At 35.9% G+C, this 16,198-nt stretch overlaps 1 protein-coding gene across 9 annotated transcripts in view; it reads right to left on the bottom strand.

Moving 5' to 3' along the window:
- The window catches only part of RAPGEF6 (Rap guanine nucleotide exchange factor 6), a 194,369-nt gene that overhangs the window by 83,867 nt on the left and 94,304 nt on the right, over positions 1-16,198 (bottom strand). For 8 of the 9 annotated variants that reach the window (XM_006727876.3, XM_006727878.3, XM_006727877.3 and 5 more), the window contains 3 exons: positions 11,836-11,967; positions 3,482-3,659; positions 1,338-1,474 (listed from right to left, as the gene is read on the bottom strand). In XM_006727876.3, coding sequence (XP_006727939.2) covers positions 1,338-1,474; positions 3,482-3,659; positions 11,836-11,967 — 447 coding nt within the window. Of the gene's footprint in view, positions 1-1,337; positions 1,475-3,481; positions 3,660-11,835; positions 11,968-13,133; positions 13,505-16,198 lie in introns of those variants that run through there. The other variant, XM_081827106.1, reaches the window with a different exon arrangement.

Here is a 16,198-nt window from a genome sequence, read left to right as displayed (position 1 = left end):
TCCAGCAACCCTCAGTTTGTTTCCTGAGATTAAGAATTCCTCATATCAGTGAGGTCATATGACACATGTCTTTCTCTTTTTGACTTATTTCGCTCAGCATAATACCCTCCAGGTCCGTTGCAAATGGCAAGATCTCATTCCTTTTGATGGCTGCATAATGTTCCATTGTATATATATACCACATCTTCTTTATCCATTCATCTGTCGATGGACATCTTGGCTCTTTCCACAGTTTGGCTATTGTGGACACTGCTGCTATAAACATCGGGGTGCACGTACCCCTTCGGATCCCTACATTTGTATCTTTGCCCCCACCCCCTTTTTTTAAAGATTTTACTTATTTGACAGAGACACAGCAAAAGAGGGAGAAACTTCTTTTCTTGAGTATATCCTGCCAGATGTTTAGGATACGGGAAAAAACATGTAAATAAAGCTAGAGATAAGGCCCCTGCTTTCAGAGAGATTCCATCAAATTTTAAAATACTTGAATACCTACATATTACATTTGTAGGCATAAAATAATTAACAACTGATTACTGAATTACATTTTAGTCATTTCCAATAAATATAAATATGCTGGAATGAACATCTTTTGGCATTAACTCTGAGTTTTATATTATATACTGAACAAAGACACTCATAATGAGTGAAATAGGACAGAGACTGTTAATTCTTCAAGGCCCATGTTAAAAATTTCTAAAAGACTTTCCAGAAATGCTGTTTATATTCCAGCTAGCAGTATATGACAATTTTCATTGACTGATATGTCAGCATTTTTATCAGTTTGATAAGAAAAACTGAAGTAATTCCTAACAGCAGTAATTCCTCTGCATCCTCCCCTCACCTACCCAAGGTTACCAGCCAAACATTTCTAAACATAGAACTGCCACCACATAAATGCCTCAACTGACAGCAATTCACCAGGAGGCATACATATCAATATGTTTTACTTTTTTTTTTAATGTATAACATAGAAAATGGATAAGGAGAGTGAGTAAATATTTTAAATAATGACATAAATATACAAATAGAATGATTAAGAAGTTTTTTAAGTATTACAACTTGAGAAGTAAAAACAAATTTAGTTCAATGAATGTTATTTATTGAACATCTATTCTATCCTAGGTTCACTGCTGGGAAATAAAAATTAAGACAACGTAAAGCCAAAACAAAAATAAAAACTTGTTATTTTTAGAAATTACAACAAACCCAAACTCAGCATTCATGTAAAACATCATATAAATTTCAAAGGTCAAGATTTACATAAGTTTATAGAAATTAAATCATTCTAAAAATTAGCTCCCACACTAAATAATATGCAACATTTGCTAGCCTACCTCTTGCCCATCTTCAAGAATAATAGCTCCAGCCTGCTCTACCACTTCAAAAATCATCACTGAGCAGAGTTCTCTCCTTACAGACATGGTCATGTTTGCAAAAGCAGGGAGCTGGTGCATAAACTCCAGTAATTGTTCTAGTAAAAAAAAAAAAAAAAAAGAAAAAGAAAAAGAAATTTTGGTATAGACACCATCAAGACTATACTTTAAAGATCCAGTAAAATCTAAAATTGAATACCCAATTTTCTAATCAACTTATGAATTTATCTGTTAACACTGAGCAACCAAGGTATGAGATGACTGTTGGTTAAAAAAAACAAAACAAAACAATGATTTAACAGATATTTCAGAATCACATCAAAAAATAGGCATACTGGAAGACAGCCAGAATTCACAACCTCCAGAGAGAACCAGAAACCCATCTCCTACCCTGAGATGTCATTCCATGGTAGTTAAGTTAGTGATGTCTTTCCATCTAACAGATTAGCAAAAAAGTCTTTTTTCTAGTTCTTATCGGGATAGAATAAAAAAAAAGTTATTAATAAATGTCAACAATTAAGCAACGAAGGATAACAAATTTGAGTTCTAGTTCCAAACTGTTGAAGCAACTGCAAGGTAACTCTCTTTATAACCAACAAATGTTTATGAGTGCCTGCCTCAGGGCAACATTACTGGTACAGATACATGAGTAGTAAGATAAATATAAGGGAAAAACACATATACAAGCAGTCAGCTAAGTGATGAAAAAGAATTAACTATAAGGTGCTATTTACCCAGATAATTGGGAGATAATTATATTTCAATTCTTAAAAAACTGTGAAAAGAGCACCGTATACAATTCTTTATCATTAAAAATGCACTTTCAGTTTCTGTCCAGGTACTATTCATAACATGAGTCTAAACTGCAAGTTAATTAACAATATTATGTCATTAGAATGGCAAGGAATGTTCAAATGTACTGATCTTTACTCACACAGATTATGATTTTTAGTAGTAGCATCTTCTGATTTGAATGACAGCAATATGGCTATTATAAAAGGGAAGTCTAGGATAAAATCTTAATTGAATCCTAACAATATATAATGACACTAAGTAATCTTTGTTCTTAAAGAAAACATTAGCATCTTTAGCAATTCAACATCCCAAAGTGATTAGTTCTATAAGAAATAAAAGGAAAATTCATAAACTTTTATCCAAAAATTATATACATTTTTTTTTCAAGCTAGACAGTAAAAAGATGACTTCTGATAACATGTGAAAAATTTTTAAAAAGCTAGACATCAGACACTGTTGTACTATATCTTAAATACCTTATGGTCATGAAGAGGGAAATTACTTTAATGCAGTCAAGCTTTTGTTTTATAATTGGGAGCAGCCAGAATATGAGGGCTATCTGCTTGTGACATATATCACCCCAGTAACCACCAGCATTGATTGAGATGATCTGCCTGGCTAGGCAGGTGTCCCCTTCCTCCCTGACTGTTCCATGTGCAGCCCTCTGCAAGTTGTGCGCTCAGTTCAAGAGGATGAACTTCCCCGATAAAGGATGACTGTTATTTGGTCAATGGTATACCACTAGCTATACTCCCCTGCTGTATCTTCCAAACAAACTCTCAAATTGGGGCAGCCAGCCTCCAAGATGGCTCCAAAGCTCTTATTATTCATGATCTTATGAAGTGCCCTCCCATATTATATTACGGTTACTCTGTGTGACATTCCTGAGGCAAAATCATAAAAGACAATGTGGCATCTGCCTTACTCTCCCTTGGATTACCTGACTTGGGAGAAACCAACTGCTACACTGTGAGAATATTTAAGAGCCTATGGAGAGGCCCACACAGAGGAACTGAGGTCTTGTACTAAAAGCCATGTGAATAGCCACACTGTAAGTATATCCTCTAGCTCAGCCCAGTGAAGCCTCAGTTAACTGTAACCCCTGCTGACATCCTGACTACAACTTCATGAGAAACTGAGCCAGAACCACTCAGCTACGCTGCTCAGGAATTCCTGACCCACGAAACCTATGAGAAAATAAACATGTTATTTTAAGCTACTAAGCTTCAGGTATTTTGTTATGCAGCAAGAAGTTAACTATATATAAATAAAACTATAAAATTCTTATTGTGAACAGATGTATTTCTTACCAATGTCATCATCAGTTTTGTCTGCAGGTTCTTTCTCGAGACATTCTCGAACAAGATCTCGCCCCTGTAGTGGATCTGTTCGATCAATCTCTTCATCTTCCTCTTCTTCATCTTCAGAATCAACGGGTCCTTCTGGGAGACGTGTTAAATCTACATCTCCTACCTCACTTTCCGTAGCCTACAGAAAGAAATCTTGATCGATTATGTTATAAAAATTGTATGTCACAGCCCAAATTAATCAAAACTACTCCTCCCTAACACTATAAAGAATTAGGCAATACTGTGTTATATCAAAAGCAAAACAATACTTATTTATAAAAGGCTTCTCTCTGCCCGAAAAGACAGGCTCATGGTGATATCCAGATGATAAATCTGAGCCAGTAAGTTTATAAAATGGTCAAGAGATGTAAACACCTGGATTAATAACCTGTTTTCCAAATAACATGTGTATTTCTTAGAAGTATAACAGTTCCTAAAACATGAAGTGCAGGAAAGAGACAGTTTACCAACAATCGTTTTATGAGTATCTGTTAGTCTGTGCTGGGTGTTGCAAATAAGATAGTCTTTCACCACAAAGATTAGAGTCCAGTAAGGTAGGCAACCATGACTGTATTAGGAAGAAGAGCTGAGATTATCGCAACCAATGTTTAAAATAAGCTTACACTTACAACCTCAACTTTGGAAATATATCGGTCTCAGATATTTATAAAGGAAATAGCAGATTTCTTAATAACTGTAAATTTAAATGTCAATCATAGTCAATTTAAAAATCATCATAGAAAATAATGAAATAATAAATAATTGGGACATACTGAAGCAAGCTACAAGGTGCCAGAGGACTAGACAGACAAGACAGGGGCACACACCTGGCAAACAACCAGGTTCCTTGAGGCCAAAACTGCCTCTACTTTCTTGCTACAGAACTTTAGAGTTTAAGTGGAATCACTTCTTAATATATATCCTTGGAACCACAAACTTGCTAGCAGGTTATTATTGCTTTTAAAAAAAAAAGTTTTAATTTAAATGTATACATGCTAAAACGACTTTCAAAAACCTCATTTATTTACACACACGGATTTCAATCCAAGAAACCAGTGTTAAAAACACTAAAGCAATATTCTTGACAGTTACTTAATTTTTCAGAATATAAAAGCTCACCCCAAAGTAGCCTTTTTACACTTTATCAAAATTTAAGGATAATCTACTTTATCAATTTGGGTTCTTAAACCACTGTCTTCACGATTTCAGGTTTTCATCCCATGACCCAGGCTATTTCAACATAGTCTCCAAACCTTTTAGATTGTATCTGGTAAAAAGATGGTTCATAGCAAAAATAAGGAAGATTCAACTCAGTTATGTGGACAACAGGCAAGGTTTACTGTCATCTGTGTGAGAAGTGAAGACAAGAGGAAAATTCTTTAGGGAGAATGGAAATCATAGGTAGGAATTGTGAGAAGGGTACAAAAGGAACTGTTTTAGAGATCTTTTAAGGACATCTGCAAAGGAAAGAATGTAATCTATCCTTACAAATGTCTTCTTTAACTGTACTTTTGTCAAAGTACAATAAAAAGGATGAATAATATCACATTAAACTATTAAAATGTTAAAAGTATATAAGAAGGATAAGGTGGCAAAATAAGAATTAAAAATAGTAAAGAAAGAGCAGCCAAAAACATGCTAGGCAATTAAAAAGGATTTTGTAATTTAAAAATAAGTAAATAAAACGAGCTACGTAGAATCCAAGGTCTAATTTCTTGACTGAGCAAAGCCAAGTCAGGTCTTTTAAGGTGAAGGTAGATATGATGACCATCAGGACTAGAAGTCATTGCATGGTATTTCTGAGGATGCAGTTTGTTGGCAGAGTTTAATTCTCTAATAACTAGATGGGAATTTTTTAAAAATGTAGTATTCACAATGTCCAGCATACAATAAAAACTTACTAGATGAAGGAGGGAAATGTGATACATAACCAGGAGAAAAATTAATCAGTATAAAGAGACCCAGGAATGACAGAAACATAAGCAGAGTGAAAATGGGAAATCTAAGTAAAGAAATGTAAACTGTAAGAGTAAACTTGAAGAAGGGCAATAAAAACTACCCCAAACTGAAGCAAGGAAAGAATAAGGCCATAAAGAAAATTTAAGAGAGTCTGAGAGACTAATAAGATCACATCAACGGTTGTTACAAAAAAAAATGTAGATCAACATATATGTCACATTTGTAAAGACAGGGTACAGAGAAGATCAGCCCTGGTCTTTCAACTACTTTATCCTAGCACTTGGATTACAGTAGACCCTCAAGAAGATTATAATAAATTAAGTTCAGGTGGGGGGGGAGGTATTTTGGTGAAACAGCTAATAAGGCAAGTTTATTAAACTTGTGTTTTTCCTTTCCTGCAGTATAATGTACGTCTGTGTTTATGTGTAAATATAATTTGGTGAGGCAGACAGTCTGAGATGATTTTTCTGACGACTTTGCCTTCCCCAAATAAACCACCAGAGGATATCCTTTTCCTGTTTGCATCTAGATAAAGAATGAGGGGAACTACAGGTTGGAATGAAAAGTTACAAACTTACAAAAACCACATTTTCAAGTTTAGAGAAAATATTAAGCCTAATATTAACCTTAAACTTTCAGTGCTTCTCTTTTTTGCATTCCCATTTTGAGTACTTCATTCAACCTTTACATGTACCACTTAGGCCTTATGTTTCCTCTTTATCTCTTTGGCCAGAGCAAGAATGCTGTAAAATTAATTCTTCACAGTAATGCTGTCCAGAATAGCCCATTCCATATTCTCTACAATAGGTCACGCAGTTCAAGTAAAGCCTCCTTTGCCCTGGATATAATCAAGCTTTAATTACTAAGAACAATATTGGTTTCTACTTTCAAATGTAACTCAACTAAAAAAAAAAAAAATTCTAGATTACTTCCTAAGTGCCAACAGTGTGCTAACTCAGCATGGAATACATAAGAAACACCCTGCCTGCACAAATTTTCCACTCGTGATCCACAGAAAAACTGCTGTGGGTTTCCAAGACGTGAGAGAAGGATACGAAAATGTCATCAAGGTGAAACTGCAGATAGAAGAGCATAACTAAAACACAGGGCTAGGACGAAGCAAACATGTTCAGGGAATAAAACATGTATTTTGTCATGGACCAGAATCCAGAATGTTCAAGTGGGGTACAGTGGAACAGAAAGCCAGATCTGCAGATTGTGGTTAGAAGTGGAAGGCTTAGGGGCGCCTGGGTGGCTCAGTCGTTAAGCGTCTGCCTTCGGCTCAGCTCATGATCCCAGGGTCCTGGAATCGAGCCCCGCGTCAGGCTCCCTGCTCAGCAGGGAGTCTGCTTCTCCCTCTCCCATTCCCCCTGCTTGTATTTCCTCTCTCGCTGTGTCTCTCTCTGTCAAATAAATAAAAAAAAAAAAAAAAAAAAAGAAGTGGAAGGCTTAGAATGTGACTACAAATAAGAAATGAAATGAAGTGTACAAGTTAGATAACGGTGAAACTCTGAAACTTTAAATATATGAGTCAAGTCACACGATTCTTGTAATTTATCTCATGTGGGAGTTTAAAAAATGGGGAGTAGGGGCACCTGGGTGGCTCAGACCATCAAGCGACTGACTCTTGATTTCGGCTCAGGTCATCATCTAAGGGTCGTGAAATCCAGCGCCACGTGAAAATGGGGGTAGTCAAAGATTAATGAGATTTTTGACTAGCACACAGATATACTTTTGACAGAAATATTAAAGTAGAAGTATGGCATATTAAAGTATGGTATTGCAAAGCTAGCTGAGGTGTCAAATGAACATCCTAGTGGAAATGTGGCACCGGTTTTAGAGAGACTGATGGTAGAGCTATGAATTAAGGACTCATGCTGCCATAGAGATAGTAACTGAAGCATTGGGATTTTTAGCACTGTGTTTTACTTCCCACACAGAAACTAAAAAAGATGGATGGGGGATGAATGTATGCCTCAGGTTTCTAAAAAACAAGTTAATGAAAAGACAAATGCTTTATTTCACAATATTCCAGCTCTTGCTGGTATAAACAGACTGAAATAAATAGAAAAAGTAGTCAGAAAGAAGCACTCCTTATTTATCTCGTGTACTCTTTGAGGATACATAAAATATTTGATCCAAGAACAATCTAACATCTTAATGCATAAATTTAGCTAAATTTTAAGCTAATCTGATTAGAAACATATTCATACCAAAAGATTACTTGCATTTTACCCAGACTGTGGTAAATGCTTTTTTTTTTTTGGAGTTTCCTTGAGAGCCAAGGACTTTTATTTTTAAACATGAAAACTCTCAAGAAGGAAATGCATAGGAGCACAGCCACACATTTGGCCATATAAAATGGTGTCAACAGTTTTCTTGTTAAGAACTGCTGTTCGACTCTCTTCTCTCTTCCCCTCAAACCACCAAATTAAAAATAATTGCATTATTTCACAGGGCTTTACTTATATTGTTAGAAGCCATGACTGGATTAGGTGTTCACTTTTAAAATCTGTGCAGTGCCAAAATTTGGATGATCAGACAAACTACCTCAACTGTCACTGGCCAGGGTATATATACACAGGCCAATGTCCACCTGTAACTAACAGGTGTATTCTTAGCTTAAGTACTCCAAAGGAGGCCAGAGGTCAAGAGAAAGACCAAGTTCCAGTATTGCTATTCCTCTTGCCTTTGTTTTAGTCTGAGGATCTGACTGGATAGACACACACAATTTGGTTGGTGTTATTTACCTTATCTGTTTTTTTTGTTTTGTTTTGTTTTTTTAAGATTTTTTCATTTATTTATTTGACAGAGAGAGAGTACAAGCAGGGGGCGCTGCAGAGGGAGAGGGAGAAGCCGGCTCTCCACTGAGCAGGGAGCCCGGCGTAGGGCTCCATCCCAGGACCCTGAGAACATGACCTGAGCCCAAGGCAGACGCTTAACTGACCGAGCCATGCAGGCGTCCCTTTATCTGTGTTTTAATTGTAAGCCTGGATACTCTGCATTTGGGGGCATATATTTTATCCATTTATTTTTATTCTGTTCTTATTCCTTAATCTAGTAATTTTAACTTTAATCTTTTCCCACAATTTTATTCAACTTTTATTTTTAACAGTACACTCTATTTACATCCTCCTTAAAATATGTTAAATATAGAAATACTACTGTGCACTGAGAAAAAAATAAGGAAAGCTTAGGTAACGTAATAAAAACTACCCACAAACCTACCACTAATTGAAAACATTATTATCATTTGGTCCTCTTTAATTCATGTTTACATTCCATGTACACATGTATAAAATATATGTAATTATGTATGTAAGTGTATTTATTTAAGATACTGGTTTCTTCTGTTTCTAACTCTGTTCCTTTTTAACATAAACTGTTTCTATCCATTGGCTATTCACCTAAGCTTAACGGAAGCCCAGGTTTGAAGATTTTTACCTTCTTTGGCCACTCTTAAGATTTTTATTTTACCTTTTTGTATATGTGACTCTAATATTATAATTATCTCTTTAAATTACTGAATTCCAGTTTTGGTACCTGATTTCATTATTTGTGCTCCTTTTATCTATTTAGTCCTCCTAAATTAATTAAAACCTACTTTTATTTTATTGATTACTTTTTAAGTTTAATTGCACCATGTTTTAAAGTATATGGCTCCCAAAATACTCCTCCTAAAAAAAAAAACCCAAACTGCATGACTCAATTTATGCGACCTTCTGGAAAATGCAAAACTGTAAAGGCAGAAAACAGATTAGTGGTTGCCAGGGTCTGAGGATCAGAAGATACTGACTACAAGGGGCACAGAGTACTTTCTGAGGTGACGGAAATGTTCTGTCTTCATGGAGGCTTTACTACTGAGGGTGAATTTATTCTATGTAAATTATACTTCAGTTAACATCAAACATATAAACACAAACACAACTAATGATGTAGGAAAAAGAATGAATATGACTTGGTACTGGAAGTTATGCTCAAGGGAGAAGAGCCAATGGTAACTTTCAGGTTTCTGGGATATGACATGTTGCCTTCTTCACTTTGTAACGGAGGCAGTCCTGTAACATGCAGGACAGCTGGCAAGCTTACTTGTCCACAGTTTAGCCAATGTTAAAATGACCCTTCTAAAAGGTAGAATGAGCTGTACAAAGTACTAGTGAGGAAAGAAAACATACAGAAGGTTGGAGCAGGGCAGCCACATACAAGGCCATAATTCTACAGCAGCAGACCTCCAACTACCAGTAGGCGTGCTCCAGCCTCAGCCTCAGGTGGACAAACCAGTAGGTAGACATCCTGTAGATCTTATATAAATGCAATGCGTCAGAAGCTCCTCCAAGATCTTGCCAAAGCTACAGGACCCTGCCGTGTACAGCCCATCTTCTAGTGCAGAGTAAAGCACTGGCCCTTCCAAGTGACCCTGATCTCAATCTGTGCACTAACCTTTTGTCCTTTCTCTTACAACCATCTAAGGCTCTGTTCCTTGCTTCAAAAAGGTGGTAACATCTGGTTTAGAAATGGTTATACTAGCAAGATGAGGTACCTAGAGCTTAACAACACCACATCTCTGCTGTATGATTTCTCCTAACAAGGTCTAGACATTCCCACTTAGCCTACGAGAAATTTATAGCCACATCCCTGAACTTCATTAATCCAGGATCAATCTTCTCTACGAAAAACAAAGAATTCAGAGGAGCTACAGCTCTACTTTGACTTTTAGGTGTGCAGGAACCCTTTTTCTTCCACACGACAATTCCTTTGGGGAGGGGCAGAATACCTGGAATGCAACACTCGGAGACGCTCTGCACTTTTAAAAGTCCCTGCACTTTTTAAGTGTACTTTTAAAAAATTACTTGTTCCGTCTCCTACAAAATGGTAAGCAGGAAGAATTCCTTGTACTGTCTACTATAAAATGCTAAACAGGGAGATGTAGATGGCCGCAGCAATGACCTTTGTGGAGAAAAGCTGTGCATAATCCAAAAATGGAGGTTTTTTTCCATTTTGTCTCTGCCTACAAACTTCCCTTGAGAGGAATGCTGATTCTCCTAAAATATCTGAAGACTCAGTAGACCCACAGTCTAAAATGTTTTCCTCGAGCAACAGTAACTCCGTTTCACAAGATGAGTAATATATAGTAGCCATTCGCCATATGTGACTATTGGTCACTTGAACTGTGGCTGGTCTGAACGGAGATGTATAGTAAGGTTATACTGAATTCTGGCTTTGGGAGACTCCCACATCCTCATACTGTGCATGCACCCTCACATCCCTCTGCCTGGCACTTTGGGGCCAGGGCCACAGCCTGGGCTGGCGGACCCTCGCCGTTCCATCTCGTGCCCTGCTTGGTCTGTTGCAGAGTCGCCAAAGCAGGCAGTAGGAATGCTGCAGTCCAAGTGGCTCTGGAAAGTTGGTTGTGGACTCAGGTCATTGGGCAATTCTACCACCTCAAGGATCAGCTCAAAGCCAAGCTCCGAAGAGGATCTCAGCTCCTCCATGGCACTGATCCACGATTCAGTCTGCCCAGTCACCATGGAACCACCAGCCACAACAAACCCAAGAGAACCCCTCAACATTCCACCTGGAACTCCACTAGCAACTGGCAGCCTAGGAAGGTAGGTAGGCTTTCTGCAGTTGGAGCAAGCCTTTCTCTCTCTCTCAAATAAATAAAATCTTAAAAAAAATATCAGCTAGTAAATTAACTTTGATATTAATTTTTACATGTACATGTTTGCTTTAAATTTATATTAAAGTAATTTTTTATACTGTCTTCGGAAGCCAGAATTTTTAAAAGTTAACTCATGATTTTAAACTGTGATTATGTGCTGAAATGATAATATTTGGATATATTATGCTAAATAAAATACATTATTCAAATTAATTTTACTGGTTTCCTTTTACTTAGAAAATTTAATAGACCCCTTACAATAAAAAGCAACTCTATAACTATCTAGAATTTAAATAAAAACTTAAAAAAAGAAAAAGCAACTCTTAATTTTCTTCAAGACTACTTATAGAACACTTAGTCTATTATTATAAAAATCAACCTTTTTGTAAGTTTAAGTTGTTTCAAGAACTGTTTTTTTAACAAAGCAAGCATTATATATAATGAATTCCCCTGGATTAAAGTCATTAAAAAGAACACTATATTCATACACTCCTGAACCATATTTAATCACTCTCAAAAGATCACTTAAGTTTGCAAATTTGAAACAATAAATAAAGTGTATTTTCCCAAAGACATTCTGCCTGAATTTCATACCCTTAAATTAAAAGATACATGACCACCTAAAGCACAAGCATGGGTAATTGGGCAGACTAACAAAGCCACAGGCAGAGCACACAAACTCCTACGATATTACCTGATAGATATCAGATAAACTGCTGCTCCCAGAGTCACTGGCGATGCTACAACCAGACTGACTAGAAGACACATGAGTCACCTGTGGATGAGGGTTGTCTGTGATGTGCATCTTGGTAAGATCGGCCGGAAGCTGAAGAAGAAAAAGTAATTTAAGATATTCTAAACATCAAACATTACCTTTAAGAGCGTTGTTGAGGAATGTATAGAATTACTGAATCACTATATTGTACACCTGAAACATAACACTGTATATTAACTATACTGGAATTAAAATACTTAAAAAATTTTTAAAATAAAAAAGTTCTTGACACGTTGTAACTTCTGTAACAAGTATTTGTTTTATGTACATTACTGTGCAATCTCATTTCTAACCTAAATTTTCCACTTTTAAGAAAAATCTTAGGAAATAAGAACCAAATTAGTACTCTGACACTTAGTCAAGCCTAGAGTGGAATCCCACTGTGTAGATTTCAGAAGACATTACTACCAGTAATGGTATTTCAGAGGAAACACTTGGCCCCTCTTTTTCTCCAAATAAAACTATCAGCCACTGCTACCTTCAAGTGTTCAGAATGCATTACACACACACACACCCCAACACAAAATGGTCATTGATATGGAAAAAAAAAAAGAAGAGCAATATCTTGTGTTAAAGTACAGCATCTGGTAGCAAGACTTAGGAAAAAAACCAGTTGACTGCATTCCACATTTCAAAAATTTTGTAGACCTCTTTTCACATGACATTGTAGTAGTTAGTAAACCACTAAAAAATTTGTTAGTAATTATGATGATTTAATTAATGTCTATGCTAGGTGCAGGGATACAAGAGACACAAGAAGGAAATGATAGTATCACATCATCTTTAGTATGGTCACACTTTTATAGGGATGCAGGTTGTATAATATCTTTCATACCAAAAAACAAACCAGAATAACAATAAAAAAAAACCTCACAAAATCAGTGCTCTAAGAATTAAAGTAAGAAACAAACGACTGTGCTCCAGAGTAGTGAGAGAAAGTTTTATATAGGAGGCATGGTGATATATTTTCCAAATAATTTCTCTACAACCTGCTATGCAGGAACATTAAGAGAAATGTATTTACTTTTTAAAACAGAGGTTCTCATTGCTTTAGTGCAGGAAAATGTTTGAGAAAGATGCACATAGTAGTAAAAACTAAATAAACCCTAAAGGAAAAATGGCCAAGTCTGAATTCTATTATCTTAAGAGTAGTCACTATAATTATAAAACTACACACAGAGGGACGCCTGGGTGGTTCAGTCGGGTAAGTGACTCACGATTTCAGCTCAGGTCATGATTTCAGCGTCATGAGAATTAGCCCTTCGTCAGGCTCCATGCTCAGCAGGGAGTCTGCTTAAGATTCTCTCTCCCTCTCTAAAAACAAACAAACTACACACAGAAATGACATTACACAATCCTCTGCCAGTGGTAACCCAGATAAATTCTATAACTAAGATAAACAGAAAAGCTGGAAGACACACACATAATCTGGCCTGTGAGGTTTTGCTGATTCTTAAAGAGGGAGATGAAGAGACTCAGAAGCACTTCAATAGTCACTGGTTAAAGAGACAGAAGTTATATTCCAAGGCCTAGCATGAAAAGGCCATCCTTTGGATTGGGAGTCTGGAAAGAACATTTTACTCTAGGAATGAATGTGATTCAAAGGAAATTGATATCCATCTTAGAATCACCTAAATCCCTGATGTTGTATTAAGGTTATACAGGGTTACTAGTGCTTCAAGTCAACTATTGGAAGCAAACAGGAATCTTTACCGTAGAAAAAAAAAAATCACACTAGGTCTCAAATTATTTAAAATATTTTGCATATACAACACCCACTGCTCAAATAAAACCAGGCACATGAGAAGACTAGATAGCATTGATGAAAACTAAGAGAATAAACTTTAAAAAACAACAAAGAACTTTCAAATAACAGGATAATCAGATTGTAAAATGACTTTTTAAAATATATATAGCAAGGGCAGGCAAACATTTTTTTTAAAGGACCAAAGAACATATATTTGACACTTGTGCAGGCGACATACAATCTCTGTGGATACTTTTGACTTTTTTTTTTAATAACCCTTAAAAAATGTAAAAATCATTCTTAGCTCACAGGTCATACAGCTCACTGGCTGTGTTTTCCAATATAGCAATACATGATACAGACAACTGAACCTTGAAAAACACAGGTTTGAACTGTATGGCTCCACTTATGCATGGGTCCAGTTACATGTGGATTCTTTTTCAATACACTAAACACATTCTCCTTAGATTTTTTTGTAACGTTTTCTTTTCTCTAACTTACTTTATTGTAATAATACATATATGAAATATATCTCTTTTTATATTTTACAAAATATGTCTTAATTGACTATGTTATTGGTAAGGCTTCCATTCAACAGTAGATTAGTACTTAAGTTTTTGTGGACTCAAAAGTTACACATGGATTTCTGACTGCTCAGGGGGTCAGTGGCCCTAACCCCTGTGTTGTTCAAGGGTCAACTCTACAGAGGAAAAGACTAAGAATTGTAGCAAAGAATAATTAACAAAAAATAAAATGAAAATTCTCGAATTGAAAAGTAAAGTTAAGGAAATTAGAAAGTCAAACATGGACTCAACAGATTTGACAGAGCTAAGAAGAAAATTAGTAAAGATTGGCCTACATTGGCCTGAAAAAATATCCAGAATGAAGCATCAAAGTAAAAAAGAATGAAACTGGGAGAGAAGGGACAAGAACCACAGGGACACAGTGAGAAGGTAACATTTGAATAATCAGAGTCATAGAAAAAAAGAGACTAAGGCATAGAAGATAATGGCTGAGCATTTTTCCAAACTGACAAAAAATACAAAGTCATAAATCAAGCAGCTTTAAGAATGACCAACAAGATAACAAAACCATACCTATGTAAACTAGGATGAAACTAGCAGAGAAGAAAAAAAGATAAAGAGAAGTCTTAAAAGCAGTCAGGGAAAAAAAGAGATTACTTGGACAAGAGCAAAATTAAACTGATGGCTGAACTCTCAACAGAAATTTGAAAGGTAGAAGAGAATGGAGTGATATCTCCAAGAGCTAAAATTCTGTACCCAGCAAGAAGAGTCCTCGAAAAAAAGGCAAAATACAAAAGACTTTCAGAAAAACAAAAACGAAGACAAATACTCTCTAGGAGATCTACAATCAAGGAAATCCACTGAGAGAAAGAAAACAATTCCAAATGGAGGCTTCTAGATGCAGAAAAGGAAAACCAATGAAAATACGAAATGTGTGGGTAAATCTATGTGAATACTGACTACATGAAATAGGAATATTAATGCCCCAACACATATATAGAATTAAAATACATAACAAAACAACAGAATGTAAGTCTGGAGAAGAGTAAATGAAGTTATTAAAGTACTTTAAGTTCTTTGCAATGCTCATGAAACTGTAGAAACAGACTTCATAGATGAAGCATACATTGCTGTAATCTCTGATTTAAGAACAGTAAAACTGTGTAACTATGAAGCTTACACAGGTGAAAACATTAAATACAAGGAAGGAAAAATATATAGCATGCAAACACAAACCAAAAGAAAGATTATGTAGTTGTATTTCAGATGAAGCAAACCTTGAGGGAAAAGCATTAGAGACATTAGGGGACATTTTTTAATAATAAAAGTTTCAACACTAAATAAATATGTACCTAAGCATACACCCTCTAAATATATAAGGCAAAAAATGGCAACAATAAAAGAACTAGATGAATCCACAATTAGCTGTCAAATTATACCACAGATTTCCCATTGACAGAATAAGCAAATAAAAAATATGTAACGATAGAGCAGATGGGAAAAATTGTTAATAAACCTGACCTAAAGTGCATGAACATAGAGTACACATAAAAACAATTTTAAAAACTTACAATAATGCAGGTGTCAGCAAGTTTCAAAAGAATGAAAACATACAGAGACTATCCCATGATCACAAAGCAAACAAGGTAGAAATAAGTAACAAAAAGATAACTAGAAAATTATCACGTACTAGGAAATTATTAAACAAACCTAAACAGTGCAAAGGTCAATTAAGGCACATTGCAAATTGGAAAATACTCAGAATAAAAATTAAAATGCCACGTATCAAAACCTGTGGGATAAGCTAAAGCTATGCTCAGAAACTGTTTTATAGCTCTATTATGTGTATTTAAAAAGACAGAAAGGGGTGTCTGGGTGCTGCAGTTGGTTAAGTGTCCAATTTTCGGTTTTGGGTCAGGTCGTGATCTCAGGGTTGTGAGATCGAGCTTGGTGTCGGGCTCTGTGCTCAGCTCAGAGCCTGCTTGAGACTCTGTCTCCCTCTCCTTGTGCC

The sequence above is a fragment of the Leptonychotes weddellii genome, chromosome 7 (genome assembly GCF_054177405.1).
Source record: "Leptonychotes weddellii isolate Sample4059 chromosome 7, ASM5417740v2, whole genome shotgun sequence".
Classification (NCBI taxonomy): domain Eukaryota; kingdom Metazoa; phylum Chordata; class Mammalia; order Carnivora; family Phocidae; genus Leptonychotes; species Leptonychotes weddellii.
This window is presented reverse-complemented; position numbering and strand designations above follow the sequence as displayed.